General features: G+C 48.5%; 1 protein-coding gene across 2 annotated transcripts; it reads right to left on the bottom strand.

Annotated features, from left to right (window-relative positions):
• Positions 1 to 348: 348 nt before the first annotated feature.
• TNFRSF9 (TNF receptor superfamily member 9) lies at positions 349 to 13167 on the bottom strand. Of its 2 annotated transcripts, XR_015950483.1 has the most exons (8): positions 12817 to 13167; positions 12559 to 12612; positions 11086 to 11217; positions 10247 to 10313; positions 10038 to 10153; positions 7840 to 7974; positions 2664 to 2842; positions 349 to 2353 (listed from the first exon to the last, which is right to left on the bottom strand). XR_015950483.1 is itself a non-coding variant. In XM_088671770.1 (7 exons), the coding sequence occupies exons 1-7, from the start codon at positions 12902 to 12904 to the stop codon at positions 2721 to 2723; spliced, it is 714 nt and encodes a 237-aa protein (XP_088527896.1). In that variant the 5' UTR covers positions 12905 to 13167; the 3' UTR covers positions 349 to 2720. The 2 variants fall into 2 exon arrangements, 1 of the variants encoding a protein (XP_088527896.1); XM_088671770.1 differs by having other exon boundaries at positions 349 to 2842.
• Between the last annotated feature and the right edge of the window lie 3726 nt (positions 13168 to 16893).

Genomic DNA, 16893 nt, shown 5'->3' with positions numbered 1-16893 from the left:
AAGTGTGCCAAGACCTCGTAGACGAGGCCAAGTTTGCTTTTTGCCAACAAGTGATGTATTCAGACAGATACAAAATAACGTTTTCATGATCTCTTCTCTCCCCTTAAGCTTCCTCTCAGCTTAATGGGCCCCTTAGACCAGGCTTCCTCAAACTCTGCCCGCCAGATGTTTTTGGCCTACAACTCCCATGATCCCCAGCTAGCAGGACGAGTGGTCAGGGATGATGGGAGTTGTAGTCTCAAAACATCTGGAGGGCCGAGTTTGAAGAAGCCTGCCTTAGACCATGAAGGTTCTCTTTCACACCTCATCTTTTCAAGACAAACAGAAGCACAGGGGGAAATTGTTTAAAGCATTAATTTATTACAAAATATATATCTCTACGTAGCCTGACAGTAGCAAGTAACAGGTAGGGCTTGTGTCAGAGGTATATCAAAATGTTGTCACCCCCACATATTATATATAACACTGTTTATGCAAAGTATCAAGCATTTGTTTAAAAAAATATATATCACTTTTAAAACTTCCTGTGAAAAAAATATAATTCCTGTGAAATTATCTTGAGGGAGAAACTGGATCCCCACTTTCCATGCACCCTCACCAGCACACATGATGCCATGCCTATGCAGTGCCACCGTTCATGTATTTGGGGCCTTACAACAACCTCCAAATGTTTGAGGATGCAACTCTGAAGCATCAGCCCCAGCGGATGAAGGAAAGCTGCTTTATAAAGCACAAGGTAACAGATCCCGGCCACAAGGAGCTTACAGTGAGAAATCAGTTGCAGCGGTGGATTTAAAGGCACTTGGATACACAGAGGCTCTCTGAAATGCCCTTGAAAGCACTTCAAGCAAAGCCTCAGGGCTTCATGCTTGGCAGATTGTGCCACCTTTCGGTCAGCCCTTGTGCAAAGTGAGCTGTTTTCTGGGGACTCTACAAGTCCCTGTCCTTGATGAAGAAATAACTAACTCCTCCTTGGAAGAGCTTTTGGGATGCCACACATCATTATTCCCCCCCCCCCCCAGAATTTGGCAATTCTTCTCCTGCCCTTCCCAGCTGCCCCAAAATTCCTGAAGTCAATAGCTGGTGAAATAGCAGCTGAGAACGCTCTTTGTTAACGAGGAGGCAGGGGGACTTTGCGTAACCCAGGGCGGAAGCAATTCCAAACCTCTCTCGTGTCTGAGGATGCTCACGTCCCCTGATGTGTCGTGTCGCTACTGCTACCCATAACCAACAACTGTTGGGGTTTTGTTTTGTTTTCCAATCTAGGGATCCAAACCGCAGCACCCATTTTCTGCTGCTACTAGATTGGCTAGGGATTGTAGGCACAGTTGCCACCTAGGGAGAGCAAGTTTCACTGAACTTGGCAAGAAAAAATAAATATAGCCAAGTCCCATTAATCTAGGAGAGGAATAGACACCCTTTGCCAGCCTTGTTCTGCCTAAAGTCCTCGGCTGGGGCTGTGCTCGTGACTTCCCTGGTTAGAGAGCGGAGAAGGGAGAGGCTTTTAGCATGGCTGGAACGCAACCTCTTGTACAAAGGAGGCCAGAGACACATTTGGTTCCTCTCTCTGCATTACACCCTGCCTGATGAGCATCTTGCAACTGCGGCTCAACTGTCTTGCGCGCCTGATGTTGGGTTTGTCAGTGAGTATCTCTTAAAGCAGGCATCCCCAAACTTTGGCCCTCCAGATGTTTTGGCCTACAACTCCCATGATCCCTAGCTAACAGGACCAGTGGTCAGGGATGATGGGAATTGTAGTCCAAAACATCTGGAGGGCCAAAGTTTGGGGATGCCTGTCTTAAAGCAGGAGCTGCTGGACTTTGCCTTGAGCAGGACAAACTCTTTCCAGAGGGGAATTATATGTGCAGCTGATGACAGGTATTCCGTTTTAGTTTTTTTCCATCCCCAGCGGCTGGTAGCATAGAGAGAAACCAGGTCCCAGATCTCTGCCTTCTACACACACACACACACACACACACACACACACCACGGGGCAATAGCACATCCTTCAAGAGGCAAGCGGAGCAAGGGCGGAAGAAGGCAGTTCACCAGCCTGGGTGCCCTTTGCAGATCAAAAGACCTCAAACCTCAGTTCGTCACAGAAGTTTCCGACGGCACGGTCACCACAGCCGCTCCACGTTAAGGAAAGAGCGCAGACCACACCGCCGTTGAGTCATCTGTGTAACCCTGAGCAAAAATGGTAAAGTGGGAGGTAGGGAGGCCAGGTCTGGGAACTGTAATATAAGTTATGGTCTTCACTGGGGTCTTTAGCTCTGCTGGGATGGGGTGAAGAGAGGAGGTCTTCCGGGCCGGCTCAGCCCAAGAAATGTCAGCGTGCCTCAGCTTAAAACACCTAGTGATAAAAGCAACCGTCAGAAGGGGCAGACCCTCATTGGATAGAGTGCAGTCCTGGGGGAAGAGAGAGTTGGGCCCCTGCTCTGTCCTCCCCACTTAAAACCGACTGCTTGTGGGGGGGTCATCACCCCTTGTGGCAGGGCTACTGGTGGGCTGCCGCCTGGCGCTGAAATAGGAAAGGGCAGTTGCGGTGCAGGTGTCGGCCTTCGGGCCATTTCCCCAGCTCCCTCCCCTGCACCCGGCATCAAAAATAAAACAAAAATAAAGGCCAAAGCAATGTGAAAACAGGCAAGATGCTTTTGACCCACCCCAAACGCCCATCAGAGGTCGCATCTTGGAACAGCATCCTGGGCGCCGGGGGCTCACTAAGGGATTTTTTCCATGAGCTGCCCCGTCAGCCCTGCTGTTTCGTTGCTTCCTCCCTCTTCTTCCTCCGGGTAGCGGTAGCTGCAGTCATCCACCTCCTGGGCCAACTGTCCAAGTGGCACTAGTGGGGGGGAGGGAGAGAGAGAAAGAGGCAAGTGATTTGCACAGCTGCCCCCCCCCCAGTTCCTATTCTGTGGATAGAATCTGATTTCCATTCCCAGTTTGCGACTTCTGTGCTGAAGCTCCCGTCCATCTAGCTCAGGGCTGGCTTTACTGACAAGCAGTGAGGATCATAGAATCATAGAGTTGGAAGAGACCACAAGGGCCATCCAGTCCAAGCCCCTGCCAAGCAGGAAACACCATCTAAGCATTCTTGACATATGCCTGTCAAGCCTCTGCTTAAAGATCTCCAAAGAAGGAGACTCCACCACACTCCTTGGTAGCAAATTCCACTGCCGAACAGCTCTTACTGTCAGGAAGTTCTTCCTAATGTTTAGATGGAATCTTCCTTCTTGAAGTTTGAATCCATTGCTCCGTGTCCGCTTCTCTGGAGCAGCAGAAAACAACCTTTCTCCCTCCTCCATATGACATCCTTTCATATATTTGAACATGGCTATCATATCACCCCTTAACCTTCTCTTCTCCAGGCTAAACATACCCAGCTCCCTAAGCCGTTCCTCATAAGGCATCGTTTCCAGGCCTTTGACCATTTTGGTTGCCCTCTTCTGGACACGTTCTAGCTTGTCAGTATCCTTCTTGAACTGTGGTGCCCAGAACTGGACACAGTACTCCAGGTGAGGTCTGACCAGAGCAGAATACAGTGGTACTATTACTTCCCTAGATCTAGATGCTATACTAGATGCTATACTCCTATTGATGCAGCCCAGAATTGCATTGGCTTTTTTAGCTGCTGCTCTTGGGCCCAGGCCATTTTTCAGCCCTAACTGGAGATGCTGCCAGGAATGGAGCATAGGACCTTCTGCATGCCAAGCAGGTGCTCTGCCTCTACAGAGCCACCGCCTGTGGCACCCTTGCAAGGAGGAGCACAAAAACTCAACCATGCTTGCCACCACCCCTGCCAGGGTCACGACTGACCATGTGAAACACCTCCCCACCCACCCCTAAAGGGCTCCATTTGTCTTCCAGCACAAACGTGCGGCGGGTGAGAGAATTTTGTTTTTTGTTTAAAAAGAAATCCCTGCTAACCTCCAGAGATCAGCTTCAAAGCCACCACAGCACTCTTCAAAGCCAAAACCAGCTTCCCAGGAGCCCCAGAGTTAAACGGAGGCTTTGGCTAGACAAGAAGAAGTCCTTCACGGTGATTCAAGGAGTCTCCAAAGAAAAAACAGTATGGAATAATGTCCTCCTAGTGAGAGAGGGAGGGTAGGATCCATACCGGGGTCAGAATTTAAAGGGAATAAAAATCGAGATAGGGCTGAAAGGTAGAAACTTAGCTGGGTGGTATTGTGCTACAGTTAGAAAACTGGGGGGGGGGGCGCAAGCAGGTAAAGATGGGAGAGTGGTGGATAGGCGGCGAAAGAGTGGGAGTGGGGTGAGGAGTAAAAATGGGTTATTTTCTGACTGATTAAGGTGGTCCGAACTGGAATGACTTATGGAGCTGGCTGATGCATCTGGGAGACCCGGAGTCCAGGGGAGGGGGGGTAGAATTAGATATAAGTGGTTAAAGGCTATTATGATAGAAGAAATAATATTTGAATGCATTTTTTAAAAATTGGGGTAGGAACTTTAGAGGCTAAGGGAAGAAACAGAGATGGGTGGAAAAATAAATTTAGATTTGGATTATTTAATGAATTTATAGGTTGAGGATAGTTGATGTTCTGTTTTAGATTAGAATAGGTTGTGAGATAATGGGGGGAAATGTGATAAAATGATTTAAAATGATAAAGGAAAATTGCTTAATTTAGATTTAAAATTGGACCCATTGTGGGGGGAATCGAGGAAGTCCACAATGTTAATTCAATGTAAGAATTGATATGTTTTTCTCCCCCCCCCCTTTTTATGTTTTTTTTTGTCAAATTTTGTATTGTTTGAAAACTAATAAATATTATTTGGAAAAAGAAGAAGAAGAAGAAGAAGAAGAACTCCTTCACGGGCCACCACATCCGCAGCCTATATGGTGGCGAGGCCACAAGTGAAAAGGGGCTCCTTTCTACCAAAAAATGACAAATGTGTGCTTGTATCTGGCTTCACAGCTCGATGGGGACCCCACAGCATTTAGAGAGTGACTGATGTGGCTTTTCTGACTCAAGCAGAGAGGCAGGCTGAAAGGCAGAGGTCGCCCGCCTTTTTGGACCAGGGGGGCACATTTTTTAAAGTGCTGGGGGGCGCACGTCATAAAACGGCTGCTGTAGGTGGTGTGGCATAACACGAAGTGAGAGAGAGAGAGTACAGTCATGGTGAGGTTTCTCCCAGAATTGTATTTTCATACGGAATCGTTCTGCCTAGGAAATAAGACAGCGGCAGGGAAAATGCACGAAAGGAAAGAGGGAAACATCAGCTCTTTAGGTCACCGGGGATTCCTTTCCACTGGTGTCCAAACAGCTCACTCAGTAACCGCAGCTCTGACTTCAGTCCTTGGCTAAAAACACTGACAGGCAGGGCTGTGTTGCTGTGTGGAGGCTGAAGTGAAGCAGGGAAGGAGGTGACCTCTCAGGGCTGCAAGGCCAGAGGCGCCTTACAGTCAAAGAACAGTCCTCCAGTGGTGGATCCCAAAGGAAGAAGTGACCAGAGGACCAGGCCAGGCAGAGGCAGGCCGTTGGGTGGTGGCTCTTCTCAGCTAAAATTTAAAAATTCTCCGCCGAAGCACCTCAAGATCTCGGTAAGCAAGAAGCGGCAGCTGCCGGGGGTTGCAGCTGGAACCTTCTGCCTGCACATCAGTTGCCCATCCGCTAAGAAGTGCTGATGTCTGCAGCTGACATGTATTGAGCAAAGTAATGTGATGGGTCTCTTCCCCCCCCCTATTTTGCACCGCATATCCTGCGATTTGGGCTAATTTTGCACAACACTGGTGTGGCAGTCATGCGGAGGAACAAGTGCAGCTTTGCAGTGCAGCAAGGCCTCCTTAGCCCCCACCCCAGGATCTGAAAGCCATTTTCAGACACCCTGTTTTGACATCTGCAGATTCTGAAAAATAAGCCCACATCCTTCTAAATGTGCCTTGGTGGCCCCGAATATGCTAATCCTGTTTTTGTTTTTAGAAAGCAGAGGTTAGAAAGCAGAAATAAAGAAAATCATCAAACCATTGAATCTAGCACAATTTGGTATTTGAACGATTGGTATTAATAATTGTATTATAAATTGGTATTATTATAATGAGATTACTATTGGGCTGTAATAATTGAAAACTGATAAATATCATTATAAAAATAAAAAATAAAAAAAGAAAGTGAGAGACAACCTCCAGGCATTTGAAATAACATTTAAGTGCTGGAAAAGTAAAGAAACAGAGGGTATTTTTTATCATATGTGGTGGGAATGTAAAGGTAAAGGTAAAGGGACCCCTGACCATTAGGTCCAGTCATGACCGACTCTGGGGTTGTGGCGCTCATCTCGCGTTATTGGCTGAGGGAGCCGGCGTACAGCTTCCAGGTCATGTGGCCAGCATGACAAAGCCGCTTCTGGTGAACCAGAGCAGCACACGGAAACACCGTTTACCTTCCCACTGTAGCAGTACCTATTTATCTACTTGCACTTTGACGTGCTTTCGAACTGCTATGTTGGTTGGCAGGAGCTGGGACCGAGCAATGGGAGCTCACCCCGTCGCGAGGATTCGAACCTCTGACCTTCTGATTGGCAAGCCCTAGGCTCTGTGGTTTAACCCACAGCGCCACCCGCGTGAATGTAGGAAGGTTAAAAAGATAGATAGAGAGAAATGATATATAATGAAATGAAAAAAAAATGTTTAGAATAACCTTTATTTAAAAACCAGAAGCCTTTCTATTAGGGATTGTAGGAGTGAAAATTTCAAAAGATCAGAAAAAAATTGTTTATGTATGTTACGCTGGCCGCTTGAGTGCTGTTAGCTCAAAGATGGAAAAAAGAAGCAGTCCCGACTAAAGAAGAGTGGCAAACCAAATTAAAGGCAAAACTAACTGGAAAGCTCAGAAATCAAGATGACAATAAAATTTAAAAAAGAATGGGAACTGTTCATTATGTATTTGCAAAAGTATTGTAAACAGATAAATACTTTGGCAGGATTTTAAGAATACTTGTAATTTTAGAAAATAGTATAGGAAATACGAGGTTAGAAAAAATTGGAGTAAAAATGATTTGCATTTGATAAGAAATTTAGGAAACCAGGAATTAGGGAGGGAAGTCATGGGATTCAGAGAATCCCACTTTATGGAATTGATAGGTTTTTATGTATAATTTTCTTTGTTTAGATGGATGTTTTTGCATTTGTTACTATTTGTTTTTTAGTTTTGTTGTTGTTACTTTTGTTGAAAACTTAATAAGAATACTTTTTTTAAAAAATGAAATAATATTTATTCCAGGCCCAACATATTTCAGAAAAAAAGCGGCCCCAATGAAAGCTTTTCTTCCTAGATCCATCAGGCCTAGACTAAAGCTTATTTCAAGTCTCATAGAATCGTAGAGGTGGAAGGGACCCCAAGGGCCATCTAGTCCAACCCCCTGCAATGCAGCTAAAGCATCCAACCTCTGCTTAAAAACCTCCACAGAAGGAGAGTCCACAACCTCCCAAGGGAGACCATTCCACTGTTCTGCTCTCCAGAGTGTCTCTTTTTCCTCCTGTGAGCCCTGAGCTGCTAGGAGACCAGCTGAACCTGCAACCTGGGAGGTTAAAGAAACAACACAGGACTTGTCTTTCTAAATCCCGAAAGGAAGAAACTCCAGCCCTTTCACCAGCCAGGGTTTGCATGGCCAGAAAACCCAAAGGCTGCAGTGACCCAGGAATGCTGAATGGCTTGCAATGGGGACCTCCACTCACCCAACTCAGGCTCTGAAGTTCAGTGTCAATCAGCTTTGCCAAGTCCAGTCCCTGGACAAAGCACCCCATTGGTGATGCCCCACGGCAAAGTGGTGTGTGGGGGGGGGGAGAGAGCAGGTTCCTGGCAGAGGATCGTGTCTTGGTCTTACCTTTCAGGATCACAGCTGGGAACTTCTCTCTTGCCCAGGATCTGAAGAAGATGCAAAAGAGCACCAGGAACAGCACACACAGAAGCAAGGCCACCGCCAAGGCGATGCTGATGGGGACCAGATAGCTGTCCTGCTCTAAAAAACAAGGAGAAGTCACATCCCTCAGAAGCGGCCCCAAAACTAAGCTGAGCTCCTGTAGGAAGTCCTACAGGTGTGCTTGGGCTCAGGAGAACAAGGCTGAAAAGCCTTCCTTTACCATTGAATACTTGCCCCAGGACAAGTAGTTCTAAACCTACATTTAGAACAAATTTTAGGAAGAAATAGCTGTGTTATCCGAGGCCGAATGAGAAAACCAGGTACTCCAGCTCTGCATAGGGGAACAGACCTGCTGCCCGAGAAGAGCTCTGGGATCTCTAGCACCAGGTGCCTGGCAACACCTGCCCGGTCTACCAGGTGCCCAGCAGTGGCACCACTTTGTCGAAGATGGAGGCACAAAGGAGTCATAAACCTCCAACTCAGGGTGTGGCTGTAACAAAATGCTCAGAGGCAAGCACACCTATCTACCAAGAAAATGTGACTCATTCCAGGAGAGGTGGAGATAACTAATAGCGTACCAAAACAATGGGTGGTTGTTTATTTCAAAGCAGGCAGCCTCTAGAAGGCTGTGAGGCTGGTATTGTATTTTGCCTCAGAATGGATGGCTACCTGCCCCTCACTTGAACAAACTTGTGAAGCAAACTTGTTCGGTTGTTACAGCCCACAATGGAAACTCGACATCATCCTAAGCATGGAGTTTGGAACATTTCAGGTATGTGTCGCTATGACCTTCAGGGTGAAAAGAGGTGGTCGTGTTGGGCATGCAAGAATGTCAACCGAGGGGGCTTCAGGGTGACCAAGGATAGATGAGGACCAGTGTGCACTGTTTCTGGCCACGAGGACAGTGGCGGAGGAAGGGGGTTTGCGGGTGGTGTGGTCCGTCCCGAGTGTCATCACTGAGGGGTGTGTATGACAAAATGAGCTTACCTTCCAAGTCCCAGACTGCAGAATCCGGGACTGGCAGCTGTGTGACACCGGAAGTTGCGTCGACGTAACTTCCGGTGTCACTTTGCCCTTCTATGGGCACCAAAAATGGCCGCCGCCGGCTTTGAAAGTCACTTGTACGCATGTCAGGAAGTGTGTCAACGCAACTTCCGGTGTCACTCCGCCCATCTATGGGCACCAAAAATGGCCGCCGCCAACACTGGAAGTCGCGTCTATGCACTTCCGGACATGCGTAGATGCGACTTTTGAAGTCGGCGGCGGCCATTTTTGGTGCCCATAGAAGGGCAAATCGGAAAGGAAAAAATGGCCGCTGGCAGGAGAAAATAACGGAGAAAAACGGGAGACGAAGTGATACGGGGGACCACCGGGGAAAGGAAAGTAAAAACGGGGGTTTCCCAGGGAAAATGGGGTACTTGGCAGCTATGAAAATGAGTTTAAAAATAAAATAAAAAATTGGGCTCATGAAACTTTAGGAGTGATGTGGTGGCTTAGGCGCCTGCAGGTTCTGCGCTGCCTAAAATGGCAGTGTGGGATTTGCCTCTGCCTACTGCCTCTCCCTCAGCCGCCCTACAGAGTCAGAGAGGCTCGCCCCGCCCCCATGGGTGGATCGCCCCGCCCCCGGCTGCAGGACACGCCCCCGCACCAGGCACCCAAGCGGCTAGCTATGCCGCTGCTTGAGGAAAGGTACCCGAGAGCTGAGTCGGAGGAGGCTGTGAAGGCCGAAGAATGAGAGGCAGGAGCAGCAGACAAAGAAGAGATGTAGACATAAGATGATTTACCAGTCTAGAAGCATAACAAAAGAATATATGTAATAATATGTCTTCCACCCAATTAGGGTCCTTGAAGCAGCTCATAGTCAAACCCAGCAATTCAGAAACTAGAACAGCTGCCAAAAATAGATCCCCCCCAAACCAAGCAGTAAAATGACTGTGTGTGAGTGTTCTAGCAAATGTTATTCTCCTGCCTCAAGAGAGAGAAGCCAGGTCTCCGATGTCGATCACAAGCATTAGTGTGACACAGAGTAGTGGGTGACTTGCCCTTATTTCCTTTCGCCACCCTCCTCCGCCTAGAGAGCAGCAGAGGCAAAGCCCTCCGATTGACTCCTGCCAAGCTGCTGGTCGTTCAGCTCTCATTAGAGAGATGTAGCAAACCCTCACCTGCCTCCTTAGTTAAAACCGGCCAAGTCGGGGGTTGTGTAGGGCCTTCTGTTGTCGTGTTGCAAACCACATCAGTTTTCGCCGTCCCAGGAATTGAGATCTGATTAGCTGGACATCTGCAGGCAATCACAAAGTCCCATTAAAACACACACCAGCAACTATGATACTGGAGAAAAAAATGTTTTTGCTGTTTTGTTTAAAAGACTTACTGTGTCCAGTTTTGGCATTTACCAGATATCCCGGACTTAAACTTCCCTTCAGGACACACTTGGCAACCTTTGAGGAACAGGTGGGTGTTACTTAATGGAAGTGAGGCAACAAACCCAGCCCTGCCCCCTGGCCTGGTCAAACAGACCCCCTTACAAGCTTACAGGAGCTTGAAAACCTCTACCCCCTCTGCTGGCAAGGAAGGCATGTAAAATTATTTCCCATATATTTTGATGCCTTGGGATTCATCTTGGTTGGGGGAATTGTTTAGTTTGACCCTATAAGTTGTAATTTCAGCTAAAACTGAAAGCACCTCTTTGCTGACTAATATTCAACAGGGTCACTAGATTCTGTGAGAACACTTGTAAGGTGTCACTGGAAAGTGAGGGGGCAGCATTGGGGGTGAGACGCTGTTGAAGGAGGAGGTGGCGCCTCGGACACATTCCTCTGTCTTATTTTGACAGCACCTTTTCTTCATGTTCCAAAGCCTCAAAAGAAGGTGCCCAGAGATGGCAGGAAACGGCCCATAACCTGGGAACAGCCCAAGTTTATTTCCAGGCACCTCTCCCTTCTGTTCCCCATCCGCCCCTTTGCACCCTCCAAGTCAGCCTCCCCTTTTCCACCTTCTGTCAGCCAGAGACCCTTCCCCACCCCATGCCTCTTTCCTCTCTCTCTCCAAAGCGTCTTTCCCTCCTTCTAGCACCCCAGAAGCACAGCAACCAAAGAGGGACCTTTCTGCCCACCTAACCCGTCTGTGACAAGAGGGTCTCTTCGCCAACAGTGCCACATCATGCACACATCTCCAGTCTTTGGCACATTCCTACCCATCCTAAGCTCTCACCTGCTCCGTTCCACTCCTCTCCAATACTACAGACGCAGCTGCCGCACTCTAGATTTCCGCATTCATATTCAGGGGCGCATCTGCATTTAGCATCGGAGTCTTCTGAGCAGCGTCGCTCATACTGATTTTTGCCTAAAGAGTTAATGCATTTTTAGAGGACCACATTGCACCTGAGGAGGGGGCCGTTGGCTCCATCAAGCAGCTGTGGCCACACAAAGTGGCAACTGAGTCAAGGGAGGCAAGCAGGTGGGCTCTGCATGACAAGGTGTCTGGGAAGGGAGCCTTTCTGGCCTCCACTAACTAGTATCCTTGGTCGCTGGACATTAAGCCCACATGGGACAAATCTGACAAGTGGGTGGGGCCATCCACCTGTCAATCACTTGGCATCACAATGATGTCAGGGGCAAGGCGCTTTGAAAGATAAGAATATGAATGCGTCAAATGTGGTCCGCGGGAAACCTCTTTAATTAAATTGTATTCCTTTGGAATTCATTGGCATTTGTATAATTGGGTTAATATTGGAAAACTAATAAATTTATTTGTCAAAGCACCCTGCAACATGGGCATAGCTGGGTGGGGCAGCTGCCCCTCCTAAATCAAGTAGATATAGATACTTAACTAACTGACCAATTGCCTCAGAGATATATTGGTTCTGCCCCCTCTAACATAAAGCCTGCCCCCCTAAAATAAATCCTGGCTACGCCCATGCCCTATAAGGTGCTGCTAAAATGAAGGGCTTTTCCCTCTGCTTGAGCAGGGCTTTTGTTGCAACCGCATTCCTGAGGGTTTGCATTGGAAGCCCTGCTAAGTCGATGGAGGGCATCAGTATGCCTCTGAAAATCAGTATGCTGGGCATCACCAATGGAGAAAGTGTGCTCAGGTTCTCATTGTGAGGACTTCCCTTTGGGGCATATGGCCACTGTAAAAACTGGATACAGGGATAGATGTGCCACTGACCATGGGATACAGCTCTTCCCATGTTTGCATGGCCTTGAGGATGCAAGAAAGTGCTTAAGGTCTACCCTGCTCTCAAGCAAATTTGCATTGCACCTCTCATGTGCATGCCCAGCTCTTGTGGACGTGGACCCCCCCCCCCACTCCTCACTGTCCACTCCACTCCTGTCTTCGCCCACCTTGCACCATGGTTCCCCACCCCAAGCAACAAGAGCTCTTAAGGTCTGGGTTGTGCCAACATTTCATCATGCAGAAGAGGCAAGTCCAGATACCCTTTTCCCAGGTAGCAGCATTACTCCACTTTCTAAAGGAAATTGGTCCAGCTCATCCCTGCTCAGAGCCTGGGGATGTCTCCTCATGAGCCATCCCGGGGTTATCCTGAGCATCAGCTGGGAGTCTCCCCCCCCCCCACCTACCGTCGGGATTTCTCATGCCCTGTTTGCAAGTTGAAGCCCCCTTCGGAAGCAGCAGGCGCCAGCTGTGAGTGGGGATCGCGAAACGGAAGGAGACACCACCTACCTTGGCACGGGGTGCAGGGTCTGCAAGTCTGGCGCTGGGCGTCCCGGTAGGTGCCTGGAGGAGAAGGGCAAAGGGGCGTCGTCAGAGGAGCGGGCTGAAGGGCCAGTTGGAATCCGGCCAAGCCTCCCCACCATAGCTGCCAAGTTTTCCCTTTTCTCGCGAGGAAGCCTATTCAGCATAAGGGGAAATCCCTTTAAAAAAGGGATAACTTGGCAGCTATGCTCCCCACCCGTCCGCCTGCCGGGGCAGCCCCCTTACCTTTTTCGCAGCCCGCCTTGGCGGCGGCGAGGCATCTCCAAAGGAGGAAGGCGAGGAGCAGCAGCGGCGTCGGAGCGGAGCGTCCCATCAGAGTACGCAAGAGGCGAGTAGGGACTACTCTCGCTTCCTCGGGGCGGCGCCAAGCCTTTTGTGCGTCGGAGCGGGGCGCCAGCGACACGTGGTGGGGCCCGGGGCGGCTCTAGGGCCGGGAATCCCCGCCGGAGGCGGGGGCAGCCCCTCAAGAGCGCCAGGGAGGGAGCAGGGGCTCTTGGGACCCTCTCAAAGGCGAGCTGGGGCGCGCGCACCATTCCACTCCTGCGCGCAAAAGGCTTCCTGCTGGCCTTGGAGGGGACCAACAGGCTTCACTCTCCTGCGCGCGGCTGCCGCCTGTTAGTGGGGGTGGGTCAGACGCCTTTATTTGCAGGGCCAGGGAGGTTAGACGACGTTGCGTCCAGCAAGGGCATAGTCCTTTCCAAGCACCTGTCCGGTTGCATTTTCCGCTCACTTGCCTTCACCTCACATGAGGAGAACTCGGGAGTGGGGCTTTGCACTAGAGCTCCAAATGCGCACTTATTTGCCCGCACGTGATCGGATCCCACTCGAAAACGGGGGGGGGGCACTGCTTTGGAGCAGCAGCACACACACCGGGAAGAAGGGAGAGGCCACACACAGCACAACACAGATAAGGGGTTCAAGGCCAACCCATGGAGGAGCATCCTCTTTGGCCTAAGGAGTGGGAAAAGGGGGGCAGGACAGGCAGGCAAGGCAGCAACGGGGACAGGTAGGTTCTGGGGACAGGGGCAATGTGGTCATTTGGGGGCACTTGCAGATAAGAAAGCACCTCATGCATAATTCTGCACATCATGAAGCTGCAGTGAAAGGATGGATAAAGATAGCATCACCAATTTGTTGTGGTCCATTTTATTATAACTGGAGTGGAGTGGAGAGTATTGCTCAATATGTTATATATCACCACTTAACTATACTGTGGGACGCAGGTGGTGCTGTGGGTTAAACCACTGAGCCTAGGCTAGGGCTTGCCGATCAGAAGGTTGGCGGTTCAAATCCCCACAACTGGGTGAGCTCCCGTTGCTCGGTCCCAGCTCCTGCCAACCTAGCAGTTCGAAAGCACATCAAAGTGCAAGTAGATAAATAGGTACCGCTCCAGCGGGAAGGTAAACGTTTCCGTGCGCTGCTATGGGTCGCCAGAAGCAGCTTTGTCATGCTGGCCACATGACCTGGAAGCTGTACGCCGGCTCCCTCAGCCAATAATGTGAGATGAGCGTCGCAACTCCAGAGTCGGTCACGACTGGACCTAATGGTCAGGGGTCCCTTTACCTTTAACTATACTGTAAATACATTAATACAAATCATGAACAAACCAAATCATTACCTCCATATGCGATGGGAGGAACATAAGGTGAATTGGTGTGAGTGAGCCAGTTCACTGTTAGATAACAAAACAGTGATTACTGGCTGATGAGCCCTTTCTCTTCAGTAATATCCTGTTTAATGACATGAACTTTTTTGAGTTTTCTTGGAAGCAAAGTTCTCAGATCACTGTAATCTGAGCCTCTCCCAATTCAACTGAAATCACTGCTACATAGCAGACCCACACAGGCAGCCACAGCAACCTCCCATAGCTCACTGCATCACTTGAGAAGCAGGAGGTGTGAGTTCGAGACCCACCGGCCATGTCAGGGACCAAAGTGAGGGAACTCCTGGAGTGCTCCATGGAGAAGTACCTTGACACCACCCAGCCAAGGCAGCAGACAGGGAAGTGGGCATCAACCTCTACACCAGTGTCAGGAACTACAGGAGGAGCTCCATTGAGATAGAAGAAGGGGCCCTGGTTCGAATCCAAGGTACATTTCCACACTAGGAAAGGAGGGAAGGAGGATCCCACACAGGGACACCAGGAGACATGTTCACATGACTCAGTTCCTTGTCTCGTTTCATTGCACCACCTCAACAACTGCACAATCTCTGTGTTTGTAGGCAATGACCTCCCAGGTCTCATCTCTTTTACCTGTTGGCCAAACAAATCCAACCAGCGGTCTTTCAGCTTTTCACACCTACCGTACATTTCGTCCAAGCGTGAATTTGGGGGGGACCCACTTCTTAATAAGGCTTCAGTGAGCCCGAAACTTGTTATCACTGGAACACCAGTGGTTGTGAAGAGAAGGTGTTTGCCTTCACCTGGCAAGCAGAAAGCCCCCACCCCAGATAATAAGCTGACCGTGATGCCCTGTGCTGGGAAGTACAGTATGTGAAATGTCAAAGGAGGAAGGGGAGGGGGGCTTCCTGTCACTGGGCTGGATTAGAATCATGAGCGGTAATCTTGCAATCGTGATTGAAGATAGAGAACTGGTAACTGTGGCTTCAAATAGGATGTTGTTGTGATTTTGAAACAGATAAAGCAGTTTTTCTGCTTGATGATACCTACTCAAATGCAAGCAAAAATGTAAAATGCCGTTTAGATAATTTATCCTAACTGAAAGAGCATTGGCACCACCTACCCAGTTGGGCATGTTCATTTTATTTTTCTTCAACTTGGAAAATAAGACTGTTTTCTCTTGGAAAAAAAGTATGTGCACAGTTCCCTTTATTCTTATAGAAATTATTCTGAAATGCTTATGCACTGCAGCTACTACACATGGGGTGAAGATTGAGCACACATAGAGAAATCAGGTGCTGTGAATGTTACCGCTGCTAAAAAAAATTAAAAGAAATGGGGACAGGTGATGTGCTGCTCTGGTTATTATATGTTAATAGCACATTGTCTGATAGTTTCTTCAGTGGCACAGCCAGGCTTGATGGGGTCCTGGGCAGGTGGGGCACACTGCTATCCTGCTTCCCCCCTGCCACTGGTTGCTCAGTGCCCCAGCCCACTTGCCAAGCAGTTGAAAGGGACTAGTAGACCAGGGTAGAGCGAGAGAGCATACCCCTCCCCCCCCAGATGTCTTTTGATAATCCTAGAAATCACTGTGTAAAAATCTAGGAAACTGCAGACCATTAGCTTAATATCTACTCTGGGGAAAGTGGTGGAAAGCATTACATATATAATTCTGAATCAGGCAGAACAAGTCTTGCTGGAGCAGAACAAGCATGGCTTTTGCAAGGCCATCCTGTCAAACTAACCATTCTGAGTTCTTTGAGAATGTCAATAAACATCTGAAAAGGGGTGATCTGGTAGACATTGTGCATCATGGCCGTTAAACAGCTTTTCAGAAATTTCCTCAGCAGAGAAAGCTTAGCAGTCATGGGTGATGAGAACAAGTCTTTCCATGGTTCAAGAACTGGAAGCAGAATTAGTATACCCAAGGACCCATAGCACCTTTCTTTTTTCTTCTCTTTTCTTTTCTAAAGCAAGCTGATGCTTGTAGCCATTGAGGGAAAGCAGAGCTGTTTTCTCCTAATCACTGAGGCAAAGGATGAATGAGGTGTTTTGGTCAGCAGGCGATAGGATTTCCTGACCTACAGGGACACTAACACCAAATGCCCATATAAGCCCTGAGAAACATGGAGCTGGCCCCGATTAGTATACTGCAGAATAACGAGTAAATGAATACTGACCAAATAAGTTTGTAAATGATGGGTTTTATTTGTGATATTCTGGAATAGCAAATATCAGGAAAATATTCAGCCTTATGCTTTACTGTAATTCTAAATATTTGTGATTTTCAAAAGTAGCAACAATAGTTTCATTTTTTTTGTAAATTGCTCTTTCTTTCTACAATCCAGCAGCGTATAATTTTTGGGAAATACTAAAAAACAGAAACCATAAAGTGTCTCCAGCACTTTGTCTGAAGCAGTGGTCAGCCATGTGCCTTTGAGAATCTTAAAAGCAGCAGGACATGAGGACCACAGCGTTCTCTTGGTATGAAAAGAAAATGGGTGGCTGAATGAGCCCTGGGGAGGCTATGCAAGGCTCTGTGTGTTCTCACCTCAAGCTTTGGTGTGCGTTATGAATGCCCCCATTGCTAAAATGGCCCTGAGGTTACTATGGGATTGCTTGGTCCAATGTTTACATTTCACAATACAGGTATTGTCCTTCGAGTCTCTTGAAGCTGCTAA

The sequence above is a fragment of the Zootoca vivipara genome, chromosome 6 (genome assembly GCF_965207765.1).
Source record: "Zootoca vivipara chromosome 6, rZooViv2.hap1.1, whole genome shotgun sequence".
Classification (NCBI taxonomy): Eukaryota; Metazoa; Chordata; class Lepidosauria; order Squamata; family Lacertidae; genus Zootoca; species Zootoca vivipara.
The sequence above is the reverse complement of the archived record's forward strand: the minus strand, read 5'-3'. Positions and strand labels throughout refer to the sequence as shown.

Bases quoted from the DNA above. Each gene is read 5' to 3' on its own strand.
- TNFRSF9 (XM_088671770.1), bottom strand. From the start codon at position 12,904: ATGGGACGCTCCGCTCCGACGCCGCTGCTGCTCCTCGCCTTCCTCCTT. The intron at 11,218-12,558 runs GTAGGTGGTGTC...TTAACTCTTTAG, and splicing joins ACCCTGCACCCCGTGCCAAG to GCAAAAATCAGTATGAGCGA. The intron at 10,154-10,246 runs GTAAGTCTTTTA...GATTGCCTGCAG, and splicing joins AAATGCCAAAACTGGACACA to ATGTCCAGCTAATCAGATCT.